The following is a 24835-nucleotide window of genomic DNA, read 5'->3' as shown; positions in this document are numbered from 1 at the left end:
CCAACAATGTTGTATGGTTGCGAGGCGTGGGCTATGGATAGAGTTGTGCGCAGGAGGGTGGATGTGCTGGAAATGAGATGTTTGAGGACAATGTGTGGTGTGAGGTGGTTTGATCGAGTAAGTAACGTAAGGGTAAGAGAGATGTGTGGAAATAAAAAGAGCGTGGTTGAGAGAGCAGAAGAGGGTGTTTTGAAATGGTTCGGGCACATGGAGAGAATGAGTGAGGAAAGATTGACCAAGAGAATATATGTGTCGGAGGTGGAGGGAACAAGGAGAAGAGGGAGACCAAATTGGAGGTGGAAAGATGGAGTGAAAAAGATTTTGTGTGATCGGGGCCTGAACATGCAGGAGGGTGAAAGGAGGGCAAGGAATAGAGTGAATTGGAGCGATGTGGTATACCGGGGTTGACGTGCTGTCAGTGGATTGAATCAAGGCATGTGAAGCATCTGGGGTAAACCATGGAAAGCTGTGTAGGTATGTATATTTGCGTGTGTGGACGTATGTATATACATGTGTATGGGGGTGGGTTGGGCCATTTGTTTCGTCTGTTTCCTTGCGCTACCTCGCAAACGCGGGAGACCGGCAAAAAAAAAAAAAAAAAAAAAAAAAAAAAAAAACTTCCTATATTACCTTTAACATTCAAATGTCTCACCTAGTTTTCCTTTACAACCCTCAAAATTCAAAACTTTCAAATTGTCTATAAAGTGCATTTAACTTTATAATTTGAAACATATTAAAACAAAGTAAAAAAAAGCAGTTAAGTATACTTCATCAACTACTCTCATTTGAATAGTATGCAAAGTTATGCAAACATTTCATCACATGCTACAAAAAGTTAAGAGTCAGTGAATTACCCAAGAGCATGTTTTATTGTTTCCTTTACTTGCACCAAAATACTTATTAATTTTGTTTTACCTTGTAAAATAATTTTCCTCTAGGTAAAAGCAATGTGATTCACAGATAACTTTTCACTCCAGCAAAACTATAAAGTCAGCCACAATATTGTCAAAGTTAATGCCTCAATTTTTTGCTAAAAAGCCTTCTGCCTCATCTTGTTCAATTCTCTACTTGATCTGAAGACAAAACTTTTCTTTTTCTTTTAAACTATTCGCCATTTCCCGCGTTAGCGAGGTAGCATTAAGAACAGAGGACTGGGCCTTTTTAGGAATATCCTCACCTGGCCCCCCTCTGTTCCTTCTTTTGGAAAAAAAAAAAAAAAGAAAAAAAGAAGAAGACAAAACATCATTGACAAATCATTACAGATTATCTGCACAGTCCTCTGAATCTGGCAAATAGCCAGTCAATTTCCTTCTTGGAAAACCCACAAAAATGTGCTCACATTGATATGGCTGAAGGATAACAGACAGCTGAGAGAAATGATCAAGTACTACCACCTCAGCAACTATTCAGGCTCTGTGGATACCCTTGAAATTCAGGCGTGAAACTCAATGCATAAAATAACAGTCTGGTAGCATTGCCAGGCTGGCATAAATATCAATCAGATGATGTTAAGGGATAAATAGGCTTACATGAATATCTGTCTGATGATGTTAAGGGTTAGGCTTACATAAATATCTGTCTGATGATGTTAAGAGTTAGGCTTACATAAATATCTGTCTGATGATGTTAAGAGTTAGTTGGGCTTGCATATATATCTCTTTTGCCAAGGCCACATTCTTAATGGGAGTTCCCAGAGGGAACAGGTGTGATAGACATAGATATAAAGATAGAACCATCAACTTGCAAACTTATGAGAGTCCTTGTAACATCTGAATATCCCATAATTTCGCCTTTTTCTGCTGAAATCCATTCCAAAAGACATCTATCAGCAACTTCAACCAGCAAACAGACACAAGTCCCACTCATATATTTGTACTCTGAATACTACCAAATTTACAAATGCCTCACAAAGAATCTTAAGTATCTATATCTACTTCAAGCAATACCAAGAGAAATTAGAAACATGCATGGAACAACCACAGCATTCAAAAGAAGACCAAACTCATGGCTGATGGCTTTTGTTGACGAGCTTAGCATAGATAATCCTTCAAGGGGCATCATGGCAGTCAGGGCCGGTGTAATTCAACAAACAAGATGTGGGAAGCACTATCTACAAGCCCTGCTTTTCAGGAAAAATACTAAAGCAAATCCTACTCTAGATATCTCCTCAACAATACAAACAACAGTTCAGCATGTCACAGGATCCCTCATGCCCAGATGCAAATCTTGACACCGATAACACCAAACTCCTGCTCCTTAACTGCCTTTCACCTACCCTGCTCAGACAAATATCCAAGATAGCCACACTTCACAACCAATAGTACAGGCCAATATACGTGGTTGACTATGAAGAAAGAGTTATGTGAGTTAATTGTTGTCAAGTGTTATGTATAACAAGGAGACACTGAGTGTTTGTGGTCAAAATGTCAATTGTCCACATGCGGGTGAGGCAGAAAGAAAAAAACAGCTAAGTGGGTTTGAGGTGTGCACCTTGACAACCAGTAAAGTGCTGGCTCACTACACAGCCATCACTAACCCTCCCAATACCCAGGTAGGTAGTACTGGTAATATACCTTGCTGGTCGTTAGCTGCCTACCAACTACTACCTACCTGCCATTTAGCCTTCAAGATTATTCTGTAATCAAAACATCAAAGCAAGAATTTGTACCTATTAAATATTCATCTCTCTTCTTCTTCTTCTTCTTCTTCTTCTTCTTCTTCTTCTTCTTCTTCTTCTATCTATCTATCTACCTATCTATAACTCCGACATCTGTTCCAAATGGAACTCCCACAAAGGGGTGCCCAAGGCAACAGAGTCTAGTGCAGGGTTTGTAGAGGCTCCTACTTAATGTTCCTAATGACTACTTACATCTAATGCCCCCACCTACAACTTCTACGTAATGTTTCTACCTAATAATCCTACCCAAATGTTCCTTCCTACTTCTACCTACTGCTCCTACCATTTTGCCAAAAGGTTGGGCTGGCACACAGTGCTTACCACAAGAAAAATCTTCATTAGCATTACTCAAGATGCTGAATATAGCTGATTAATTTAACAAACTTAATCATCAATTCTATAAAACATCAGCAACTCACCCACTGAGATTAATCTTCTCTACAATAAGTTACCTCTAACATCTGATTCCAAATGAAACTAAAGTAGTGCCATTTGCTGATCCAGAATTGCTAGAGAAGCTATCTTGAAACTAAGAGAAGTCTGATGATTCTTCTCATTTTCTGAGAAACACGTTAATGCCAAACTTCCCAAATCAACAGTAATAACAAATGTGAAAATGGCACCATCTCAAGGAAATAGGATCGTTCATTATATTATTTATTCTTTTTTTTATTATACTTTGTCGCTGTCTCCCGCGTTTGCGAGGTAGCGTAAGGAAACAGACGAAAGAAATGGCCCAACCCCCCCCATACACATGTATATACATACGTCCACACACGCAAATATACATACCTACACAGCTTTCCATGGTTTACCCCAGACGCTTCACATGCCTTGATTCAATCCACTGACAGCACGTCAACCCCGGTATACCACATCGCTCCAATTCACTCTATTCCTTGCCCTCCTTTCACCCTCCTGCATGTTCAGGCCCCGATCACACAAAATCTTTTTCACTCCATCCTTCCACCTCCAATTTGGTCTCCCTCTTCTCCTTGTTCCCTCCACCTCTGACACATATATCCTCTTGATCAATCTTTCCTCACTCATCCTCTCCATGTGCCCAAACCACTTCAAAACACCCTCTTCTGCTCTCTCAACCACGCTCTTTTTATTTCCACACATCTCTCTTACCCTTACGTTACTCACTCGATCAAACCACCTCACACCACACATTGTCCTCAAACATCTCATTTCCAGCACATCCATCCTCCTGCGCACAACTCTATCCATAGCCCACGCCTCGCAACCATACAACATTGTTGGAACCACTATTCCTTCAAACATACCCATTTTTGCTTTCCGAGATAATGTTCTCGACTTCCACACATTCTTCAAGGCCCCCAGAATTTTCGCCCCCTCCCCCACCCTATGATCCACTTCCGCTTCCATGGTTCCATCCGCTGCCAGATCCACTCCCAGATATCTAAAACACTTCACTTCCTCCAGTTTTTCTCCATTCAAACTCACCTCCCAACTGACTTGACCCTCAACCCTACTGTACCTAATAACCTTGCTCTTATTCACATTTACTCTTAACTTTCTTCTTCCACACACTTTACCATACTCAGTCACCAGCTTCTGCAGTTTCTCACCTGAATCAGCCACCAGCGCTGTATCATCAGCGAACAACAACTGACTCACTTCCCAAGCTCTCTCATCCCCAACAGACTTCATACTTGCCCCTCTTTCCAAAACTCTTGCATTTACCTCCCTAACAACCCCATCCATAAACAAATTAAACAACCATGGAGACATCACACACCTTTCATTATATATATAAAAAAAAAGTGAACTCGTTAAGCCAGTCTAAATCTAACAGTAAACAGCTTTCTGATAACTTAATAAGTAATTGGCTATCGTTTCATTTCCTTCCTATCATGATCCTAAGAATACCTAACACGATATCAATGTATGTCCTTTGCTTTACTTAACCAAGTAAGACCTTTGGTGAGACTCATTGAAAGCAATACTGCTTAGTTCAAACATCACCACAGGCCCAGGTTATCAGGGTGAGCTCAATGGAAAAAGAGGAATTATGAGAAACACACCAATGGAAAATCAAGAATAACATCTACTATTCACATGTACAAGCAACTGAAAATGTTTACTACTTTTTCATTTTTTGTCATTTATTACCAAGTTTCAACCTCAACAAAAAATATTAAATGTTGATGGAATCAAATGTTTATCCATCAAATAGTGAAAATAACAGCCCACAAAACCTATTACTTTCCTTACACAACTACAGAAAGTAGGTTCCAGTTATTTACCCTAATCAGCATCCTTTGTGCTTAGCAAAGCTACCCACAATCACAAATTTTTTAAACAAGAATGTAAAAACCTTGGAAAAATGGCCTTGTGAAAGTTTTCCACGTCAGTAAGGGGGCAATCCCTCATTTCTACATTAAGGGTACACATATCTATTTCTTCATCAAAACACTAGAAAGAATCTTATACTTAACCAACCTGAACATGAGTTTCAGAGGCTAGATATTCTTCTGCCCAGTTACTGGCCTCTGAAGCTAAATCTGCAATGCCAGGGCCTCTCATGGGACCTGAACGTGCTCGCATACTTTCTATTTCTCGCATCTCCTAAAAGAGCATCATCCAAAATTAAACACCATCCCGTTGAAAACAGAGTAACAAAACACATATTTTCAAAACATGCTTAATAAATAAAAAACTGAAATACTGTATCTCATACATATTCCTATCAAAAAATTATGAGGGTACACAGTGTCATGACTGCAATTATATTTCTTAATCTTTTACAAAAGGAGCTGGATTCTGAGTACAGTTTCTTCAATACTATTCACCCATCTGTAAGCCTTAAATTGGTACTTTCTTTAACTGTTTACATCTTTATTTGCTAAATTAGACATTATCCTCCCAAAATGCTGGATCTCCATGAGAACTAAGCAAGGCTGAATAATCTATAAATGAGAAGGAAATCAAAGAATTAAAAGAAATTTGCTCTGAAAGACTGTCTTTTGTTAAGTCACACCTGAAACTGAAGAATGAAAATACTATAACTGTTAATGGTTAACAGCATTACAGACAAATCTAATAATAGCCACATCTTCCAAATGGTATCTCTGGATTTACTTATCAATATTTCATGTCACTATTTTTCAAACTCCTACAAACGAAAAACCATTTTTCAAATGTTAGCAGAATCTTGTAAGCATCTGAGAGAACATTTAATCAGAGGGGATGCTGAAATATTTTACTCAATTGAGGTGTACTCATGAGGAATAAAATCCCATGGCTATCAATAAATCTTATAAGGCACATATCCACTCTCTAGCTGTTATGTATAATTTAGCGAATACACCACAGACAAAATTTCAGCAGAGATTATTTGAGCAAAGCTCTGAATTTGTTGTGTGATGTGCAAGACCAGGATAAACCTCAATTATCAGTATTTCATTGCAGTGTCTGATAAATTTGTGAAAAAAGAACTCCTGTATATCAAAATTCCTATAGGAATATAGATGGTGAAGCAATTTTGTACTTTTCACCATACATGTTACCTGAAAACATACAAAAAGCTACAGCAGCGACATCAAGACAGACCTGTAAAAGAGAATCCATTCTGAAGGCCTGGGGTGCTGTGGTAGCTGCCTGTTGTGTTTCGCTCATAAACTCTTCAACGAGCTGGTCTCCTGCTACCGTTGGTCCATACTGTGCCTTATATGCTCCTTCTATAAGCATGGTAAGAAAAAATGGGGAAGTTTAAATCAATAAGCACTGCATTTGGTCAGGATGGTGGGATGAAGAATATCAATATTCATTTTTTTTCTTTTTTCTTTTGCTTTGTCACTGTCTCCCGCGTTTGCGAGGTAGCGCAAGGAAACAGACGAAAGAAATGGCCCAACCCACCCCCATACACATGTATATACATACGTCCACACACGCAAATATACATACCTACACAGCTTTCCATGGTTTACCCCAAACGCTTCACATGCCTTGATTCAATCCACTGACAGCACGTCAACCCCGGTATACTACATCGCTCCAATTCACTCTATTCCTTGCCCTCCTTTCACCCTCATGCATGTTCAGGCCCCGATCACACAAAATCTTTTTCACTCCATCTTTCCACCTAAAATTTGGTCTCCCTCTTCTCATTCCCTCCACCTCCGACACATATATCCTCTTGGTCAATCTTTCCTCACTCATTCTCTCCATGTGCCCAAACCATTTCAAAACACCCTCTTCTGCTCTCTCAACCACGCTCTTTTTATTTCCACACATCTCTCTTACCCTTACGTTACTTACTCGATCAAACCACCTCACACCACACATTGTCCTCAAACATCTCATTTCCAGCACATCCATCCTCCTGCGCACAACTCTATCCATAGCCCACGCCTCGCAACCATACAACATTGTTGGAACCACTATTCCTTCAAACATACCCATTTTTGCTTTCCGAGATAATGTTCTCGACTTCCACACATTCTTCAAGGCTCCCAGAATTTTCGCCCCCTCCCCCACCCTATGATCCACTTCCGCTTCCATGGTTCCATCCGCTGCCAGATCCACTCCCAGATATCTAAAACACTTCACTTCCTCCAGTTTTTCTCCATTCAAACTCACCTCCCAATTGACCTGACCCTCAACCCTACTGTACCTAATAACCTTGCTCTTATTCACATTTACTCTTAACTTTCTTCTTTCACACACTTTACCAAACTCAGTCACCAGCTTCTGCAGTTTCTCACATGAATCAGCCACCAGCGCTGTATCATCAGCGAACAACAACTGACTCACTTCCCAAGCTCTCTCATCCCCAACAGACTTCATACTTGCCCCTCTTTCCAAAACTCTTGCATTCACCTCCCTAACAACCCCATCCATAAACAAATTAAACAACCATGGAGACATCACACACCCCTGCCGCAAACCTACATTCACTGAGAACCAATCACTTTCCTCTCTTCCTACACGTACACATGCCTTACATCCTCGATAAAAACTTTTCACTGCTTCTAACAACTTGCCTCCCACACCATATATTCTTAATATTCATATAAAAGTAATTTGTAGAAAAAAAACTACCAGAAACAAGATTTCAAACAAAACTGCAGCAAGAGTTAAAAAGGAGTTAGGGAATACTATGAATAAAAAGTGTCAAGAAAATATAGGCTTTGAAGTGTGAAAGATCTCTTTTTATCAGAAGCAAAAACTTCCAAATAATAGAGAAAGTTACTCAAAGTATATCCATTTAGATTTCATTCTCTTTGGATACCATAATAATTATGAAGATGACTATGAAAAAAAAATATTTGAAGGAATAGTGGTTCCAACAATGTTGTATGGTTGCGAGGCGTTGGCTATGGATAGAGTTGTGCACAGGAGGATGGATGTGCTGGAAATGAGACATTTGAGGACAATGTGTGGTGTGAGGTGGTTTGATCGAGTAAGTAATGTAAGGGTAAGAGAGATGTGTGGAAATAAAAAGAGCGTGGTTGAGAGAGCAGAAGAGGGTGTTTTGAAATGGTTTGGGCACATGGAGAGAATGAGTGAGGAAAGATTGACCAAGAGGATATATGTGTCAGAGGTGGAGGGAACGAGAAGTGGGAGACCAAATTGGAGGTGGAAAGATGGAGTGAAAAAGATTTTGTGTGATCGGGACCTGAACATGCAGGAGGGTGAAAGGAGGGCAAGGAATAGAGTGAATTGGATCGATGTGGTATACCGGGGTTGACGTGCTGTCAGTGGATTGAAATCAGGGCATGTGAAGCGTCTGGGGTAAACCATGGAAAGCTGTGTAGGTATGTATATTTGCGTGTGTGGACGTGTATGTATATACATGTGTATGGGGGTGGGTTGGGCCATTTCTTTCGTCTGTTTCCTTGCGTTACCTCGCAAACGCGGGAGACAGCGGGAAAAAAAAAAAAAGAATATGAAACCCAATAACCATGCAGCAACTTGTCCTGGCTCAAGACATCAGCAACACAGTGCAAGTGGTACCTCCTGGCTACCAACCCTTATCACTCACTAGTCACTTGAATCTTTTACCCGTGACCTATTACAGCAAGGATTCAAGAAATGCATTTTCAACAAGGATCAAAGGGGATAGATGGAATAAGAATAGAAATGGATGTCCATATGGTCATGCTTCTAGCAAAGAAATTGTTTATCACACTTCAAAATCCATACATCTTTCCTCTGTGTAGATCCCAGACCTGGAGCAACTTGTAAATGAATCTAAGAAAAGATCAAATTTAAGAAATGGCTTTCTGCACAGCATACAAACAAAGCTCCACTGAAACTCTGTAAGGAACATTCCCAGTAAGGACTGCAAAGATTCACCTTGAAAAGCCACCTTCCTATTTGTTTCCCCTAGGGCAGCAGTATGCACTACATGGCCCGTTTGGGTTTAGGTCTTTGAGGTTTTTCTTGTCTTCATTTTGCAGTAGCTCTGGGGAAATAGTTCTGTTTGAATAACCTTAGGATCTGGAAAGGAGTTGACTAGTCATGGAGACTCTATTGCAGTGGCAACCTCCTTAAAGGAAGCCCCTCTTGGGGACAGGTGTCGAAGATACTGACAGCTACCATACAAGCATACATACTCAACTCTTACCCATTTGTTTTACAAAGTTCCACTTGGGAACAGGTGTCGGAGATACTGAGAGCTACCATACAAGCATACATACTCAATTCTTAGCCATTTGCTTTACATTCTGCTTTTCAATCTCCCAGATTTCTCTTCTATGCCTTTTTGTTTACTTCTTTGATATCCTGGTACCATTTTTAAAATACATTTTGGTAAATTGCACTCCTGGAATTTTTGTTACTTTTTCTTTCATTGTATCGATATTTTCTGATATGCCTACATGTATTCCTTCACTATCTACCTTAACTATACAACATCTTTTAACACAATCAACAGCTGATGCTTTAGCACAAAAATGAATACAACCACAGATTGAAGTATTCAAAATTTAAGCTCAATCATCTTTTCACCTGAATAAAATATATAGCAGGGAATGCTAAGGGAATGAACTGTGGAGTGGTAGAGTGGTTCTGAAGCATAATACTTGAGGTGGTTTAGGCATGTGGAAAGAATGCAAGATGGGGAGTTCACAAGGAAAGTGTACCACAGTATAATTAAAGCAGTTGATGTACGAGGAAGACCACCTGTGATATGGGAAATAGGGTGGAGGAATACTGGAGGGATGGAAATGGTGGAAGAATGCATGGAATAGTGTATGCAAGGAAGGCATGTAAGAAAAGGTGTAAGTGAAGACTCTTTAGCTGTGGCCACCCCCTTGATGGGAAGTCCCAGAGGGAATGGGCATCCGAGACACAGACAATATATTTCAAAAATTTCAACATTTCTCTCAAAATTGCTGAAATAAAAAGACCTGGGTTCTTTTTCCTCAGCTTCATTTCCCAAATCAGAGTCCTTCGCAGTTACTCCAAAAAGGTTCAAGTCCAATTTCCACCCTAGGAACATCAAGGGTTAATTTTGGATTGTTTCTGGGATAGAGTATAACAGGACTGTCTTCAATCACTATTCCTCTTCTCCCCTTTTTTTCTATCTGTCTATCTATATCTCTCAGGCCTGTTCCCTTTGGGAACTCCCTCAATGGGGTGGCCACAGCAAAAGTCTCCATAACTTTATGTTCTAATGCTGCTTCTTAGTCTTTAGTGCCGCACTTTTAACAGGCCACTAGCAAAGGGCAACTCTAGTGCACTGTCTTTAGAGGCCCCTACCTAAAGTTCAAAACATCAAATTCGATTCAATGTTCCTCCATAATATTGCAACCTACAACTTTTACCTAATAATCTCAGGTAGGAAGTTCCTAACTACTACTAGATACCTCATATTTTTATCTAATGCTCCTGTTTCCATTCTTGAAAAAAAAGAAATTCATTAAAGATCTAAAATAGATAACGTATATTCTTGACATCATCTCATCTTTCCCATTAACATGACAAGCAAAACAAACTCTCGAGAGAATCTCCTTGTACCCTACCCTCTGCAAACACACGGATAGCTCTCAAGAATTAAAAGGGCAAGGTTTGACAACCACCTGTTTAGACGAGAGCAATAATGAGTGAAAACATCTTTTAGCTAAATATGGTTGAGAGCAAACTGGAGAGAAAGCCAGGAGCTGTATACCTTTGGCTGTCACTCCTGGATTCTAGGGTAAACTTCAGTACCCCCATCATGAAAATGATCCAATTCTCCTTCAGTGGTGTTAAAAATAACAAATGCCCCACATCAACATGAATGAAATTAGATATCTAGCTAATGATTTCCTTTCTCCACACTTAGAATTTTGGCAAATAAGGAAATATTCTCACCATTTACATTGAAATGCTTGATTTTTCATTCATACTATACAACACTAACAACAATTTGTTACTAATGCACAAACCATGAAATCCCCCTTCCCTCCATCTCCATGAAAAGATAAAGACAAAACATAAAAATAATGGTTATCTCTTACAAGAGGATGGTGGGATGGACCCTGTGGACCTTCAAGAAAAGGGGAGAAAAATCAAAGATGATATTACTCAAGGCACATTTTACTCCATGAACAAAATGTGGCATTCTAACATCGCCCTACAGGGCAGGCAAAAGTGCAGGTCTAGAAAAAGTCTAGAGATTTCTCAAAGCACATATTAATGTGGTAAAGTAACTAAAACACAGGGAAATGACTGAAAGTTCTTAGGATATACTCCCAAGAATGCAGATGGAAAAGGTGTATCATCCTCTATACTTGGAAAATCCTAAAAGACATGGTTCCCAAGTAACATTCAGATAAAATTCTACTGGCACAAAATCCAAAGGTGCAATAGGCACAAAGAGAGAGAACACCTTATACATCCAGGACCCAAGACTCTTCAACACCTTGCCATCTATCAGAAACAGCATGGGATGCACAGTGAAGTTCAAGAGTGCATTGGACAAGAACCAACAAAGTGTGCCAGACCAGCCTGGCTGTGGGGGCTACATGTGCCTGAGGGCTGAGGCTTCCACCTTGGTCGACCAACAACCCATTCCAGCAATCTAGGCCCAGTTTGGGTTGCGGGGGTAAAGAGCCCCAAAGACTTCACAGGGTATTCACAAGGAAGTGGAAAATTACTTAATACAGTGAACATGATAATGTTGGAGGCAAGATATGATTTAACCTTATACAATTTTCAGACAACCCAGTCATGGTCCAATCAGGCCTCCTGTTGTCTGTCTTTCTCATGTAATCATATGTGATTAGGGGGAGAGAAGTATAAATGAAAAAGGTCTCATCTAAAAAGAGAAGAAAAACACTAAGGAGACAACTATGAGAAAAGATGAAGGTCAGAACGAGGAAACATGACCCAACTTCAACTCAAGGCATACACAAAAACTTGTTTCAAATTTGGAGTCTAAATGAACAGTATGGGTTACAATTCTAAATTCACATAATAAGAAATCATTAAATGCAAAGACTACCTTAAAAGCTTTCTATTCTATGGTAAAAGCTTTCTGTATTTCACGAATGCATATCTTAAGACAAAATCCAATTGCAATGTTCTCTCTTTTCTCCTCTTCTTGCTAGCCCCATTGATTTTCTGAAGTCTGTATAGCAAGAACCTAATTATTTTTCAGTGCTACTTTTACGAAATGCAAAGTTCACAGGAACACTCAAAAAACTTTTGTTTCCTCTCCCTTAATCCTTCATAGGAATATTCTTTCATATATAGTACCATACGGCTTTCACAATGTTTTGAATGAAAAAGCAAAATCAAATCTGAAAGAGGTTTAGGGTTCATACTGAAGACACCATTCTTCCAAGAGAATCTGCAAACAATATCTAAAATTCTAGTTCGAACTGGTGTATTCAAATTAAATTTCTGAATGAAAAAAATAATCTAATCAAATATATGCAACTGGTTTAATCTTTTAACACAAAGAAAACAATTGAAGACTTACCTTGCGTTGGGGGTCGACCCTGAGGCCATCGCAGGCCCTCATCTGCCATTGCCTTGTCTCGTGTGACATGATGAGTGAGGCGGATAAGAGCATTTCCCTCACCACACTGGGCATCAACCAAGTTACGTAAGGCCATGATGTAATTTGAGACTGACAGCTAAAAACAGTTCCCTGCAATACCATGAGATAACTATATCTGTCTATGATTATGAAATTAGGTACCATACTAATACATGCCAGCAATGGCAATAAGGCAAATGTATCTATTTTAATACACGTGAAAAATAGATTGACAACAAAATCTTGCAAGGATAACCATAAAATATACTATGCAACATACTTCAGTTTAAAAACACAGCACAGTACATAGATTTGCTAACATTTGCATACCTTACTTAAAATTAGAGCAGGAAGCCACCTTACAGAGACAGCACAGCAGCTTAATGGAAGCATGGACAGTAAAGCTCACTTGATAACTACTAAGGAGTTTCAGAGACTTTCTGTCAGCACTACTTCAAATCAATGTTACACTCATCTATTTCTGCCCTAGCTCCATAAATGACAAATATGAACAATAAAAACTGTTTACCTTCCCAAATTTCAAATCTGATTTTTATCAAACCCCAAGTTGATGTTCACAATGACTGGCATCCAGAGTAGCCATTAAAAACTCAAAAGATTTATGTTCTAAAAACTGGCATACTAAAAAATATATCTATCAAAGTTTATCACCTAGTGGCATTTTAGAAATAATCTACCAATGAATATATGATGATGCCAGATTTCAACAGCAACTGGTCATTGGAGTGACTTTTGAATGAAAAATTTTCCTAAATGTAATGAAAAGGTGAGCAAACAACACAGGCTGGCTGTACTTTTAAAATATACACATAAATGTACCAAGTCCAATAAAGACACATAAATAATGACAAACATCTCATTCAATTTTCCTTTCTGACCCACAAAATTCACATTTTTCAAGTTTTAAAAACATACATATCCTTACAATCTAAAAGATATTCATGTAACAATGAAAAAAATCACTTCAGACATATAATTCGTACACTACTTTCACTCTAATAATGTGAAAAAGGTTTGTATAAGTTTCAGCAAAATGAACTAGAAAGTGCTGAAGAGTTGTGAGTTGCCACCTTATGTTTTATCATTTGTCTTACCATCAAAAAATTTATTACTTATCATTTATTGTAATTATTTTCCACCTTATAAGATGAATATTTTCCTCGTATAATAAATGTGTACCATTAAATGAGTACCATTAAATTTTTGGGAGAATAAAAAGATATTTTGGGAGGTAAATAAAGTGCATAAGACAAGAGAACAAATGGGAACATCGGTGATGGGGGCAAATGGTAGGTAATAAGAAGTAGCGGTGAAGTGAGAGGGAGATGGAGTGAGTATTTTGAAGGTTTGTTGAAAGTGTTTGATGATAGAGTGGCAGATATAGGGTGTTTTGGTCGAGGTGGTGTACGAAGTGAAAGGCGTCAGGGGGAATAATTTGGTAAACAGAGAAGAGGTAGTCAAAGCTTTGCGGAAGATGAAAGCCAGCAAGGCAGTGGATTTGGATGGTATTGCAGTGGAATTTATTAAAAAAGGGGGTGACTGTGTTGTTGACTGTTTGGTGAGGATATTCAATGTATGTATGGAACATGGTAAAGTGCGTGAGGATTGGCAGAATGCATGCATTATGCCATTGTACAAAGGCAAAGGGGATAAAGGTGTTCAAATTACAAAGGTTTAAGTTTATTGAGTATTCCTGGGAAATTATATGGGAGGGTATTGACTCAGTGAGAGAGTCAAGGCATGTACAGAGCATCAGATTGGGATAGAGCAGTGTGGTTTCAGAAGTGGTAGAGGATGTGTCGATCAGGTGTTTGCTTTGAAGATTGTATGAGAGAAACACTTAGAAAAACAGATGGATTTGTATGTAGCATTTATGGATCTGGAGAAGGCATATGACAGCATTGATAAAGATGCTCTGTGGAAGGTATTAAGAATATATGATGTGGGAGGCAAGTTGTTAGAAGCAGTGAAAAGTTTTTATCAAGGACGTAAGGCATGTGTATGAGTAGAAAGAGAGGAAAGTGATTGGTTCTCAGTGAATGTCGTTTTGTGGCAGGGGTGCGTGATGTCTCCATGTTTGTTCAATTTGTCTATGGACGGGGTTGTTAGGGAGGTGAATGCAAGAGTTTTGGAGAGAGGTGCAAGTATGCAGTCTGTTGTGGATCAGAGGGCTTGGGAAGTGAGTCAGTTGTTGTTTGCTGATGATACAGAGCTGGTGGCTGATTCAGGTGAGAAACTGCAGAAGTTGGTGATTGAGTTTGGTAAAGTGTGTGAAAGAAGAAAGCTGAGAGTAAATGTGAAAAAGAACAAGGTTATCAGGTTCAGTAGGGTTGAGGGACAAGTAAATTGGGAGGTGAGTTTGAATGGAGAAAAACTGGAGGAAGTAAAGTGTTTTAGATATCTGGGAGTGTATTTGGCAGCGGATGGAACCATGGAAGCAGAAGTGGATCATAGAGTGGGGGAGGGGGCGAAAATTCTGGGAGCCTTGAAGAATGTGTGGAAGTTGAGAACATTATCTCGGAAAGCAAAAATGGGTATGTTTGAAGGAATAGTGGTTCCAACAATGTTGTATGGTTGCGAGGCGTGGGCTATGGATAGAATTGTGCGCAGGAGGGTGGATGTGCTGGAAATGAGATGTTTGAGGACAATGTGTGGTGTGAGGTGGTTTGATCGAGTAAGTAACGTAAGGGTAAGAGAGATGTGTGGAAATAAAAAGAGCGTGGTTGAGAGAGCAGAAGAGGGTGTTTTGAAATGGTTTGGGCACATGGAGAGAATGAGTGAGGAAAGATTGACCAAGTGGATATATGTGTCGGAGGTGGAGGGAACGAGGAGAAGAGGGAGACCAAATTGGAGGTGGAAAGATGGAGTGAAAAAGATTTTGTGTGATCGGGGCCTGAACATGCAGGAGGGTGAAAGGAGGGCAAGGAATAGAGTGAATTGGAGCAATGTGGTATACCGGGGTTGACGTGCTGTCAGTGGATTGAATCAAGGCATGTGAAGCGTCTGGGGTAAACCATGGAAAGCTGTGTAGGTATGTATATTTGCGTGTGTGGACGTATGTATATACATGTGTATGGGGGCGGGTTGGGCCATTTCTTTCGTCTGTTTCCTTGCGCTACCTCGCAAACGCGGGAGACAGCGGCAAAAAAAAAAAAAAAAAGTTTGAATGGAGAAAAACTGGAGGAAGGAAGTGTTTTAGATATCTGGGAGTGAATCTTGCAGCAGATGGAGCCATGGAAGCGGTAGTGAGTCACAGGGTGGGGGAGGGGGCAAAGATTCTGGGAGCATTGAAGAATGTGTGGAAGGTGAGAACCTTGTCTCGGAGAACGAAAATGGGTATGTTTGAAAGAATAGTGGTTCCAACAATGTTATATAGTTGTGGGGCATGGTCTATAGATAGGGTTGTGCGGAGGAGGTTGGATGTGTTGGAAATGAGATGTCTGAGGACAATATGTGGTGTGAGGTTGTATAATCAAGTAAGTAATGAAAGGGTGAGAGATGTGTTGTAATAAAAAGAGTATGGTTGAGAGAGCAGAAAAGGATGTATTGACATGGTTTGGTCACATGGAGAGAATGAATGAAGAAAGATTGACAAAGAGATTACATGTGTCAAAGGTGGAGGGAACAAGAAGTGGGAGACCAAATTGGAGGTGGAAGGATGGAGTGAAAACAGTTTTGAGAGATCAGGGCTTGAACATACAGGAGGGTGAAAGGCGTGCAAGGAATAGAGTGAATTGGAACGATGTGGTATACCGGGGTCGACGTGCTGTCAATGGATTGAACCAGGGCAAGTGAAGCATTTGGGGTAACCCATGGAAAGTTTTGTGGGGCCTGGATGAGGAAAGGGAGCTAGAATGTGGCTTTTGTTGTCTTTTTCCTAGCATTACCTCGCATGCACGCGGTGGGAGGGGGTGCCATTTCATGTGTGGCAGGGTGGCGGCCGAATGGATGAAAGCAGCATGTATGAATATGTACATGTGTATGTACGTTTATGTCTGTGTATGTATATATTTGTACACGTTGAAATGTATAAGTATGTATATGTGCGTGTGTGGGCATTTATGTATATACATGTGTATATGGGTGGGTTGGGCCATTCTTTCGCCTGTTTCCTTGCGCTACCTCCCTAACGCAGGAGACAGCGACATAAGTATGATATTTTTTTTTTTTTTTGCTTTGTCGGTCTCCCGCGTTTGCAAGGTAGCGCAAGGAAACAGACGAAAGAAACGGCCCAACCCACCCCCATACACATGTATATACATACACGTCCACACACGCAAATATACATACCTATACATCTCTACGTATACATATATATACACACAGACATATACATATATACACATGTACATAATTCATACTGTCTGCCTTTATTTATTCCCATCACCACCTTGCAACACATGGAATAACATCCCCCTCCCCCCTCATGTGTGTGTGAGGTAGCGCTAGGAAAAGACAACAAAGGCCCCATTCGTTCACACTCAGTCTCTAGCTGTCATGTAATAATGCCCGGAACCACAGCTCCCTTTCCACATCCAGGCCCCACACAACTTTCCATGGTTTACCCCAGATGCTTCACATGTCCTGATTCAATCCACTGACAGCACGTCGACCCCAGTATACCACATTGATCCAATTCACTCTATTCCTTGCCCGCCTTTCACCCTCCTGCATGTTCAGGCCCCAATCACTCAAAATCTTTTTCACTCCATCTTTCCACCTCCAATTTGGTCTCCCACTTCTCCATGTTCCCTCCACCTCTGACACATATATCCTCTTAGTCAATCTTTCCTCACTCATTCTCTCCATGTGCGCAAACCATTTCAAAACACCCTCTTCTGCTCTCTCAACCACGCTCTTTTTATTTCCACACATCTCTCTTACCCTTACGTTACTTACTCGATCAAACCACCTCACACCACATATTGTCCTCAAACGTCTCATTTCCAGCACATCCACCCTCCTGCGCACAACTCTATCCATAGCCCATACCTCGCAACCATACAACATTGTTGGAACCACTATTCCTTCAAACATACCCATTTTTGCTTTCCGAGATAATGTTCTCGACTTACAAACATTCTTCAAGGCTCCCAGGATTTTCGCCCCCTACCCAACCTTATGATTCACTTCCACTTCCATGGTTCCATCCGCTGCCAGATCCACTCCCAGATATCTAAAACACTTTACTTCCTCCAGTTTTTCTCCATTCAAACTTACCTCCCAACTGACTTGACCCTCAACCCTACTGTACCTAATAACCTTGCTCTTATTCACATTTACTCTTAACTTTCTTCTTTCACACACTTTACCAAACTCAGTCACCAACTTCTGCAGTTTCTCACATGAATCAGCCACCAGCGCTGTATCATCAGCGAACAACAACTGACTCACTTCCCAAGCTCTCTCATCCACAACAGACTTCATACTTGCCCCTCTTTCCAAAACTCTTGCATTCACCTCCCTAACAACCCCATCCATAAACAAATTAAACAACCATGGAGACCTCACACACCCCTGCCGCAAACCTACATTCACATTCACTGAGAACCAATCACTTTCCTCTCTTCCTACACGTACGCATAAATTACATCCTCGACAAAAACTTTTCACTGCTTCTAACAACTTGCCTCCCACATCATATATTCTTAATACCTTCCACAGACCATCTCTATCAGCTCTATCATATGCCTTCTCCAGATCCATAAATGCTACATACAAATCCATTTGCTTTTCTAAGTATTTCTCACATACATTCTTCAAAGCAAACATCTGATCCACACATCCTCTACCACTTCTGAAACCACACTGCTCTTCCCCAATCTGATGCTCTGTACATGCCTTCACCCTCTCAATCAATACCCTCCCATATAATTTACCAAGAATACTCAACAAACTTATACCTCTGTAATTTGAGCACTCACTTTTATCCCCTTTGCCTTTGTACAATGGCACTATGCACGCATTCCGCCAATCCTCAGGCACCTCACCATGAGTCATGAATACATTAAATAACCTTACCAACCAGTCAACAATACAGTCACCCCCCTTTTTTAATAGATTCCATTGCAATACCATCCAAACCTGCTGCCTTGCCGGCTTTCATCTTCCGCAAAGCTTTTACTACCTCTCCTTTGTTTACCAAATCATTTTCCCTAACCCTCTCACTTTGCACACCACCTCAACCAAAACACCCTATATCTGCCACTCTATCATCAAACACATTCAACAAACCTTCAATATACTCACTCCATCTCCTTCTCACATCACCACTACTTGTTATCACCTCCCCATTAGCCCCTTCACTGAAGTTCCCATTTGCTCCCTTGTCTTATGCACTTTATTTACCTCCTTCCAGAACATCTTTTTATTCTCCCCAAAATCTAATGATACTCTCTCACCCCAACTCTCATTTGCCCTCTTTTTCACCTCTTGCACCTTTCTCTTGACCTCCTGCCTCTTTCTTTTATACATCTCCCACTCATTTACATTTTTTCCCTGCAAAAATCGTCCAAATGCCTCTCTCTTCTCTTTCACTAATAATCTTACTTCTTCATCCCACCACTCACTACCCTTTCTAATCAACCCACCTCCCACGCTTCTCATGCCACAAGCATCTTTTGCGCAAGCCATGATAAACATTTTTTTTTTTTTTTGCCGCTGTCCCGCGTTTGCGAGGTAGCGCAAGGAAACAGACGAAAGAAATGGCCTAACCCACCCCCATACCCATGTATATACATACGTCCACACACGCAAATATACATACCTACACAGCTTTCCATGGTTTACCCCAGACGCTTCACATGCCCTGATTCAATCCACTGACAGCACGTCAACCCCGGTATACCACATCGCTCCAATTCACTCTATTCCTTGCCCTCCTTTCACCCTCCTGCATGTTCAGGCCCCGATCACACAAAATCTTTTTCACTCCATCTTTCCACCTCCAATTTGGTCTCCCACTTCTCCTCGTTCCCTCCACCTCCGACACATATATCCTCTTGGTCAATCTTTCCTCACTAATTCTCTCCATGTGCTCAAACCATTTCAAAACACCCTCTTCTGCTCTCTCAACCACGCTCTTTTTATTTCCACACATCTCTCTTACCCTTACATTACTTACTCGATCAAACCACCTCACACCACACATTGTCCTCAAACATCTCATTTCCAGCACATCCATCCTCCTGCGCACAACTCTATCCATAGCCCACGCCTTGCAACCATACAACATTGTTGGAACCACTATTCCTTCAAACATACCCATTTTTGCTTTCCAAGATAATGTTCTCGACTTCCACACATTCTTCAAGGCTCCCAGGATTTTCGCCCCCTCCCCCACCCTATGATCCACTTCCGCTTCCATGGTTCCATCCGCTGCCAGATCCACTCCCAGATATCTAAAACACTTTACTTCCTCCAGTTTTGCTCCATTCAAACTTACCTCCCAATTGACTTGACCCTCAACCCTACTGTACCCAATAACCTTGCTCTTATTCACATTTACTCTTAACTTTCTTCTTTCACACACTTTACCAAACTCAGTCACCACCTTCTGCAGTTTCTCACATGAATCAGCCACCAGTACTGTATCATCAGCGAACAACAACTGACTCACTTCCCAAGCTCTCTCATCCACAACAGACTTCATACTTGCCCCTCTTTCCAAAACTCTTGCATTTACCTCCCTAACAACCCCATCCATAAACAAATTAAACAACCATGGAGACATCACACACCCCTGCCGCAAACCTACATTCACTGAGAACCAATCACTTTCCTCTCTTCCTACACGTACACATGCCTTACATCCTTGATAAAAACTTTTCACTGCTTCTAACAACTTGCCTCCCACACCATATATTCTTAATACCTTCCACAGAGCATCTCTATCAACTCTATCATATGCCTTCTCCAGATCCATAAATGCTACATACAAATCCATTTGCTTTTCTAAGTATTTCTCACATACATTCTTCAAAGCAAACACCTGATCCACACATCCTCTACCACTTCTGAAACCACACTGCTCTTCCCCAATCTGATGCTCAGTACATGCCTTCACCCTCTCAATCAATACCCTCCCATATAATTTACCAGGAATATTCAACAAACTTATACCTCTGTAATTTGCGCACTCACTCTTATAAACATATAAACAAATAATAAATGTGATTCACTGATTATATTTTCATTGAAGCAAAACAATAAAAGTTTGTAAGATCACTTGCTGTTTGCATTAACCATGTCCTCAGTCTTTCTGTTTCACACATCCACCACTCTTAAACTATAAAAGTATTTCTTTACATCCTTTTTACAAGTTTCTTGATTAATTTCATGGTATGTCCTCAGGCTGCTCTATCCCTACATCTCTCAATGAACTGTTCACTGTCCATGTGGAAAAACAACAGGAGAGTGTGGTGCTGCAATTGAGTTTCTCAAGAAAGGGGATGACACTGCTGTCAGGCTGTTAAATATTTGTAAGGTGCCTGAGGGCTGGGGGTATATGTACATATCCTGTACCCTTGTGTACATAAATTTTAAGAATTATATATAACGATTTGTAACTATTACTATCAGGCTCATCATAAACAAGATAAACAGACCTGGTCTTACTACTCAAATCTCTATTATAAAACTGTTAAGACCAACATGACTAACGTGGAGGAGATACTACTTAATCTCCATTCCAATATTCCTGTACACAAAATCAAAAAGGTAATTTTACACAAATAATAAGTATTCCCAGTGTATTTGTGGCAAAGAAAGAGATCTACAATCATCTTATATAATGACCACCATCTCCAGCACGAAAATGAAAGGCCTCCCTAATGATCTCACATACGCAACCAATCATTTCTTTCTGTGGATAAAGATCTCAGCTATTGCATCTCCGTCATATATCTCAGAAAAACTGTCAACATTCCCAGAGCAGAGAAAGAGTAGCAGGAGCTGGCCCACTGACCTGCCTGAGCCACACCAACTTCCATAACAAGAAAAACAGTGTGAGGATATGACAAGTGTATTTCCCGTAGGCATAGCAACAATGGAAGTCTGAGTTGTGGTCGGGTGGTGGGAGAACATCAGTTTCGCCATCAGTTTATAACAAATAAACACGTTAATGTCATGGGACAGAAGATGTGTGGAGGCTGGACACGCACCCTCGGTAGCCCTCAGACACCTCAGCTCTCTGCCCGTCTACACTTTGTCACACTTAATGCTCATAAAATACATCTTGATTTGGCACTTTCTTCTCTTACCTATTCCCACGATGACGTGCGGAAGTAGATGATCGTGTGCGTTTCTCCCAGAGCAATTAATAATTCACCAATCCCGGCAATATTCTAAGGCAGAGGTAGTAATTTCGTGCATTCCATCAAATACCTGACGCGTTCGGGCACATCAAGTTTTATTTACACTCTTTTTATGGGATTTGATTTCTATTTTGATAATGAAAAATGTACTTTAACGCACAAATCTTAATATGAATCACGATTTTTGTCTCTTTTATGATGATCTATCCCTAAAAATAGCCTTAGATAACCAACGAAAATCTTTTATAAGCCTCCAATACTTCTAAGAGTTAAGGGTTTCCAGACGTTCCAATAATGTATACTGGGCCGCCGTGTATGCTCGCCCTCGGGTATAACCAGTGTCCAATTTCACGTACTTGATTAGATGTACCATTCGCTTTTGTTCAATTTACAGAGGCCGTAACTTATTTCAGAAACAACTGATTGGAAGAAACACGGTAACACAAAGTGTTTAATAATTCTGATGAATTCATCGTGGAAAAGTCTTCAGGCAAAGTGGCTCACGTCAAACTTTTCGTTCAAAGTTGTTGAAACAGTAGTTCTGTCCATTAACAAGACGAATTATGGTGGGAAAATATCGCTAGATATGTAGAGCGTCATGATGCAGATGACCTGGCATTGTGGGATTGCGTGCAAGGCCGCTGGACGGACGACGCTCTACACATAATCTGCGACTCCCATTTTTTTTCCGAAAGAAAAGTACTTGTCACATTATTCATCAGTTTCGTTCATTTTAAATACTACTAAATCTGTTGTAAGGCCCGGTAGCAAATGAACTGATACATCATGATTTATTCAGTATTGATAATGACTGGAAAATGTATATATATTTTTCCCGTCAAGTGACTATGTATGACATAGTTGGATAGGTCTCCAAACGTACGCATGTGAAAATGAATGAAATTATATGTAAGAATTGAAGGTCATTACTGGTCTGTAAACATTATGACCACGTCAACCTCCACAGCTGCTCTCTATCCCGTATCACCTCATATTTCCATAAATGACCAAAGGTGACATGAGGAGGTGACGTATCTGATTAATGGTGTCGTAGCCATAATCACAATAGACCCAGACATTTACTCATAGTCAGTACTTTCCAGAATAAGACAATGGTTGTAGCTACTTGACGACTCTGTCTTCGTAAAATGTAAGACAAGGGTTTACTCCGTCACACTATATAGTAGTAGCAGACTACAGACCACTAGCATATTTTCATGCTCAGAATATTCTCTTTATATATATATATATATATATATATATATATATATATATATATATATATATTTTTTTTTTTTTTTTTTTTTTTCATACTATTTGCCATTTCCCGCGTTAGCGAGGTAGCGTTAAGAACATAGAACTGGGCCTTAGAGGGAATATCCTCACCTGACCCCCTTCTCTGTTCCTTCTTTTGGAAAATTAAAAAAAAAAACAAGAAAGGGGAGGATTTCCAGCCACCCGCTCCCTCCCCTTTTAGTCGCCTTCTACGACACGCAGGGAATACGTGGGAAGTATTCTTTCTCCCCTATCCCCAGGGATAATATATTATTTTTTTTTATTTTGCTTTGTCGCTGTCTCCCGCGTTTGCGAGGAAGCGCAAGGAAACAGACGAAAGAAATGGCCCAACCCACCCCCATACACATGTATATACATACACGTCTACACACGCAAATATACATACCTATACATCTCAATGTACACATATATATACACACACAGACACATACATATATACCCATGCACACAATTCACACTGTCTGCCTTTATTAATTCCCATCGCCACCTCGCCACACATGGAATACCATCCCCTTCCCCCCTCATGTGTGCGAGGTAGCGCTAGGAAAAGACAACAAAGGCCCCATTCGTTCACACTCAGCCTCTAGCTGTCATGCAATAATGCCCGAAACCACAGCTCCCTTTCCACATCCAGGCCCCACACAACTTTCCATGGTTTACCCCAGACGCTTCACATGCCCTGATTCAATCCACTGACAGCACGTCAACCCCGGTATACCACATCGATCCAATTCACTCTATTCCTTTCCCGCATTTCACCCTCCTGCATGTTCAGGCCCCGATCACTCAAAATCTTTTTCACTCCATCTTTCCACCTCCAATTTGGTCTCCCACTTCTCCTCGTTCCCTCCACCTCCGACACATATATCCTCTTGGTCAATCTTTCCTCGCTCATTCTCTCCATGTGCCCAAACCATTTCAAAACACCCTCTTCTGCTCTCTCAACCACGCTCTTTTTATTTCCATACATCTCTTTTACCCTTACATTACTTACTCGATCAAACCACCTCACACCACACATTGTCCTCAACCATCTTATTTCCAGCACATCCACCCTCCTGCGCACAACTCTATCCATAGCCCACACCTCGCAACCATACAACATTGTTGGAACCACTATTCCTTCAAACATACCCATTTTTGCTTTCCGAGATAATGTTCTCGACTTCCACACATTCTTCAAGGCTCCCAGGATTTTCGCCCCCTCCCCCACCCTATGATTCACTTCCGCTTCCATGGTTCCATCCGCTGCCAGATCCACTCCCAGATATCTAAAACACTTTACTTCCTCCAGTTTTTCTCCATTCAAACTTATATATAAACACCCATACACACACATATACATCCATATACATACACAGACATGTATACACATACACAAGCACACATTGACACCCGCTTGCCTTCATCCATTCCTGGTGGTACCCTGCCCCACAGGAAACAGTATCGCTATATATATATATATATATATATATATATATATATATATATATATATATATATATATATATATATATATATATATAT

At 40.4% G+C, this 24835-nt stretch overlaps 1 protein-coding gene across 1 annotated transcript in view; it reads right to left on the bottom strand.

Annotated features, from left to right (window-relative positions):
* Positions 1-22097, bottom strand: part of LOC139755158 (peroxisomal targeting signal 1 receptor-like) — a 111491-nt gene extending 89394 nt beyond the window's left edge. The window contains exons 1-4 of the mRNA XM_071673316.1: positions 21959-22097; positions 12618-12788; positions 6257-6384; positions 5147-5272 (exon numbers count right to left, since the gene is read on the bottom strand). Of these exons, the coding sequence (XP_071529417.1) occupies positions 5147-5272; positions 6257-6384; positions 12618-12753 (390 nt within the window). The 5' untranslated portion in view covers positions 12754-12788; positions 21959-22097. The remainder of the gene's footprint in view (positions 1-5146; positions 5273-6256; positions 6385-12617; positions 12789-21958) is intronic.
* Positions 22098-24835: the final 2738 nt, after the last annotated feature.

Source organism: Panulirus ornatus, chromosome 18, assembly GCF_036320965.1.
Source record: "Panulirus ornatus isolate Po-2019 chromosome 18, ASM3632096v1, whole genome shotgun sequence".
NCBI classification, from domain to species: Eukaryota; Metazoa; Arthropoda; class Malacostraca; order Decapoda; family Palinuridae; genus Panulirus; species Panulirus ornatus.
Note: the sequence above shows the minus strand (reverse complement) of the source record. Positions and strands in the feature narration are given on the sequence as shown.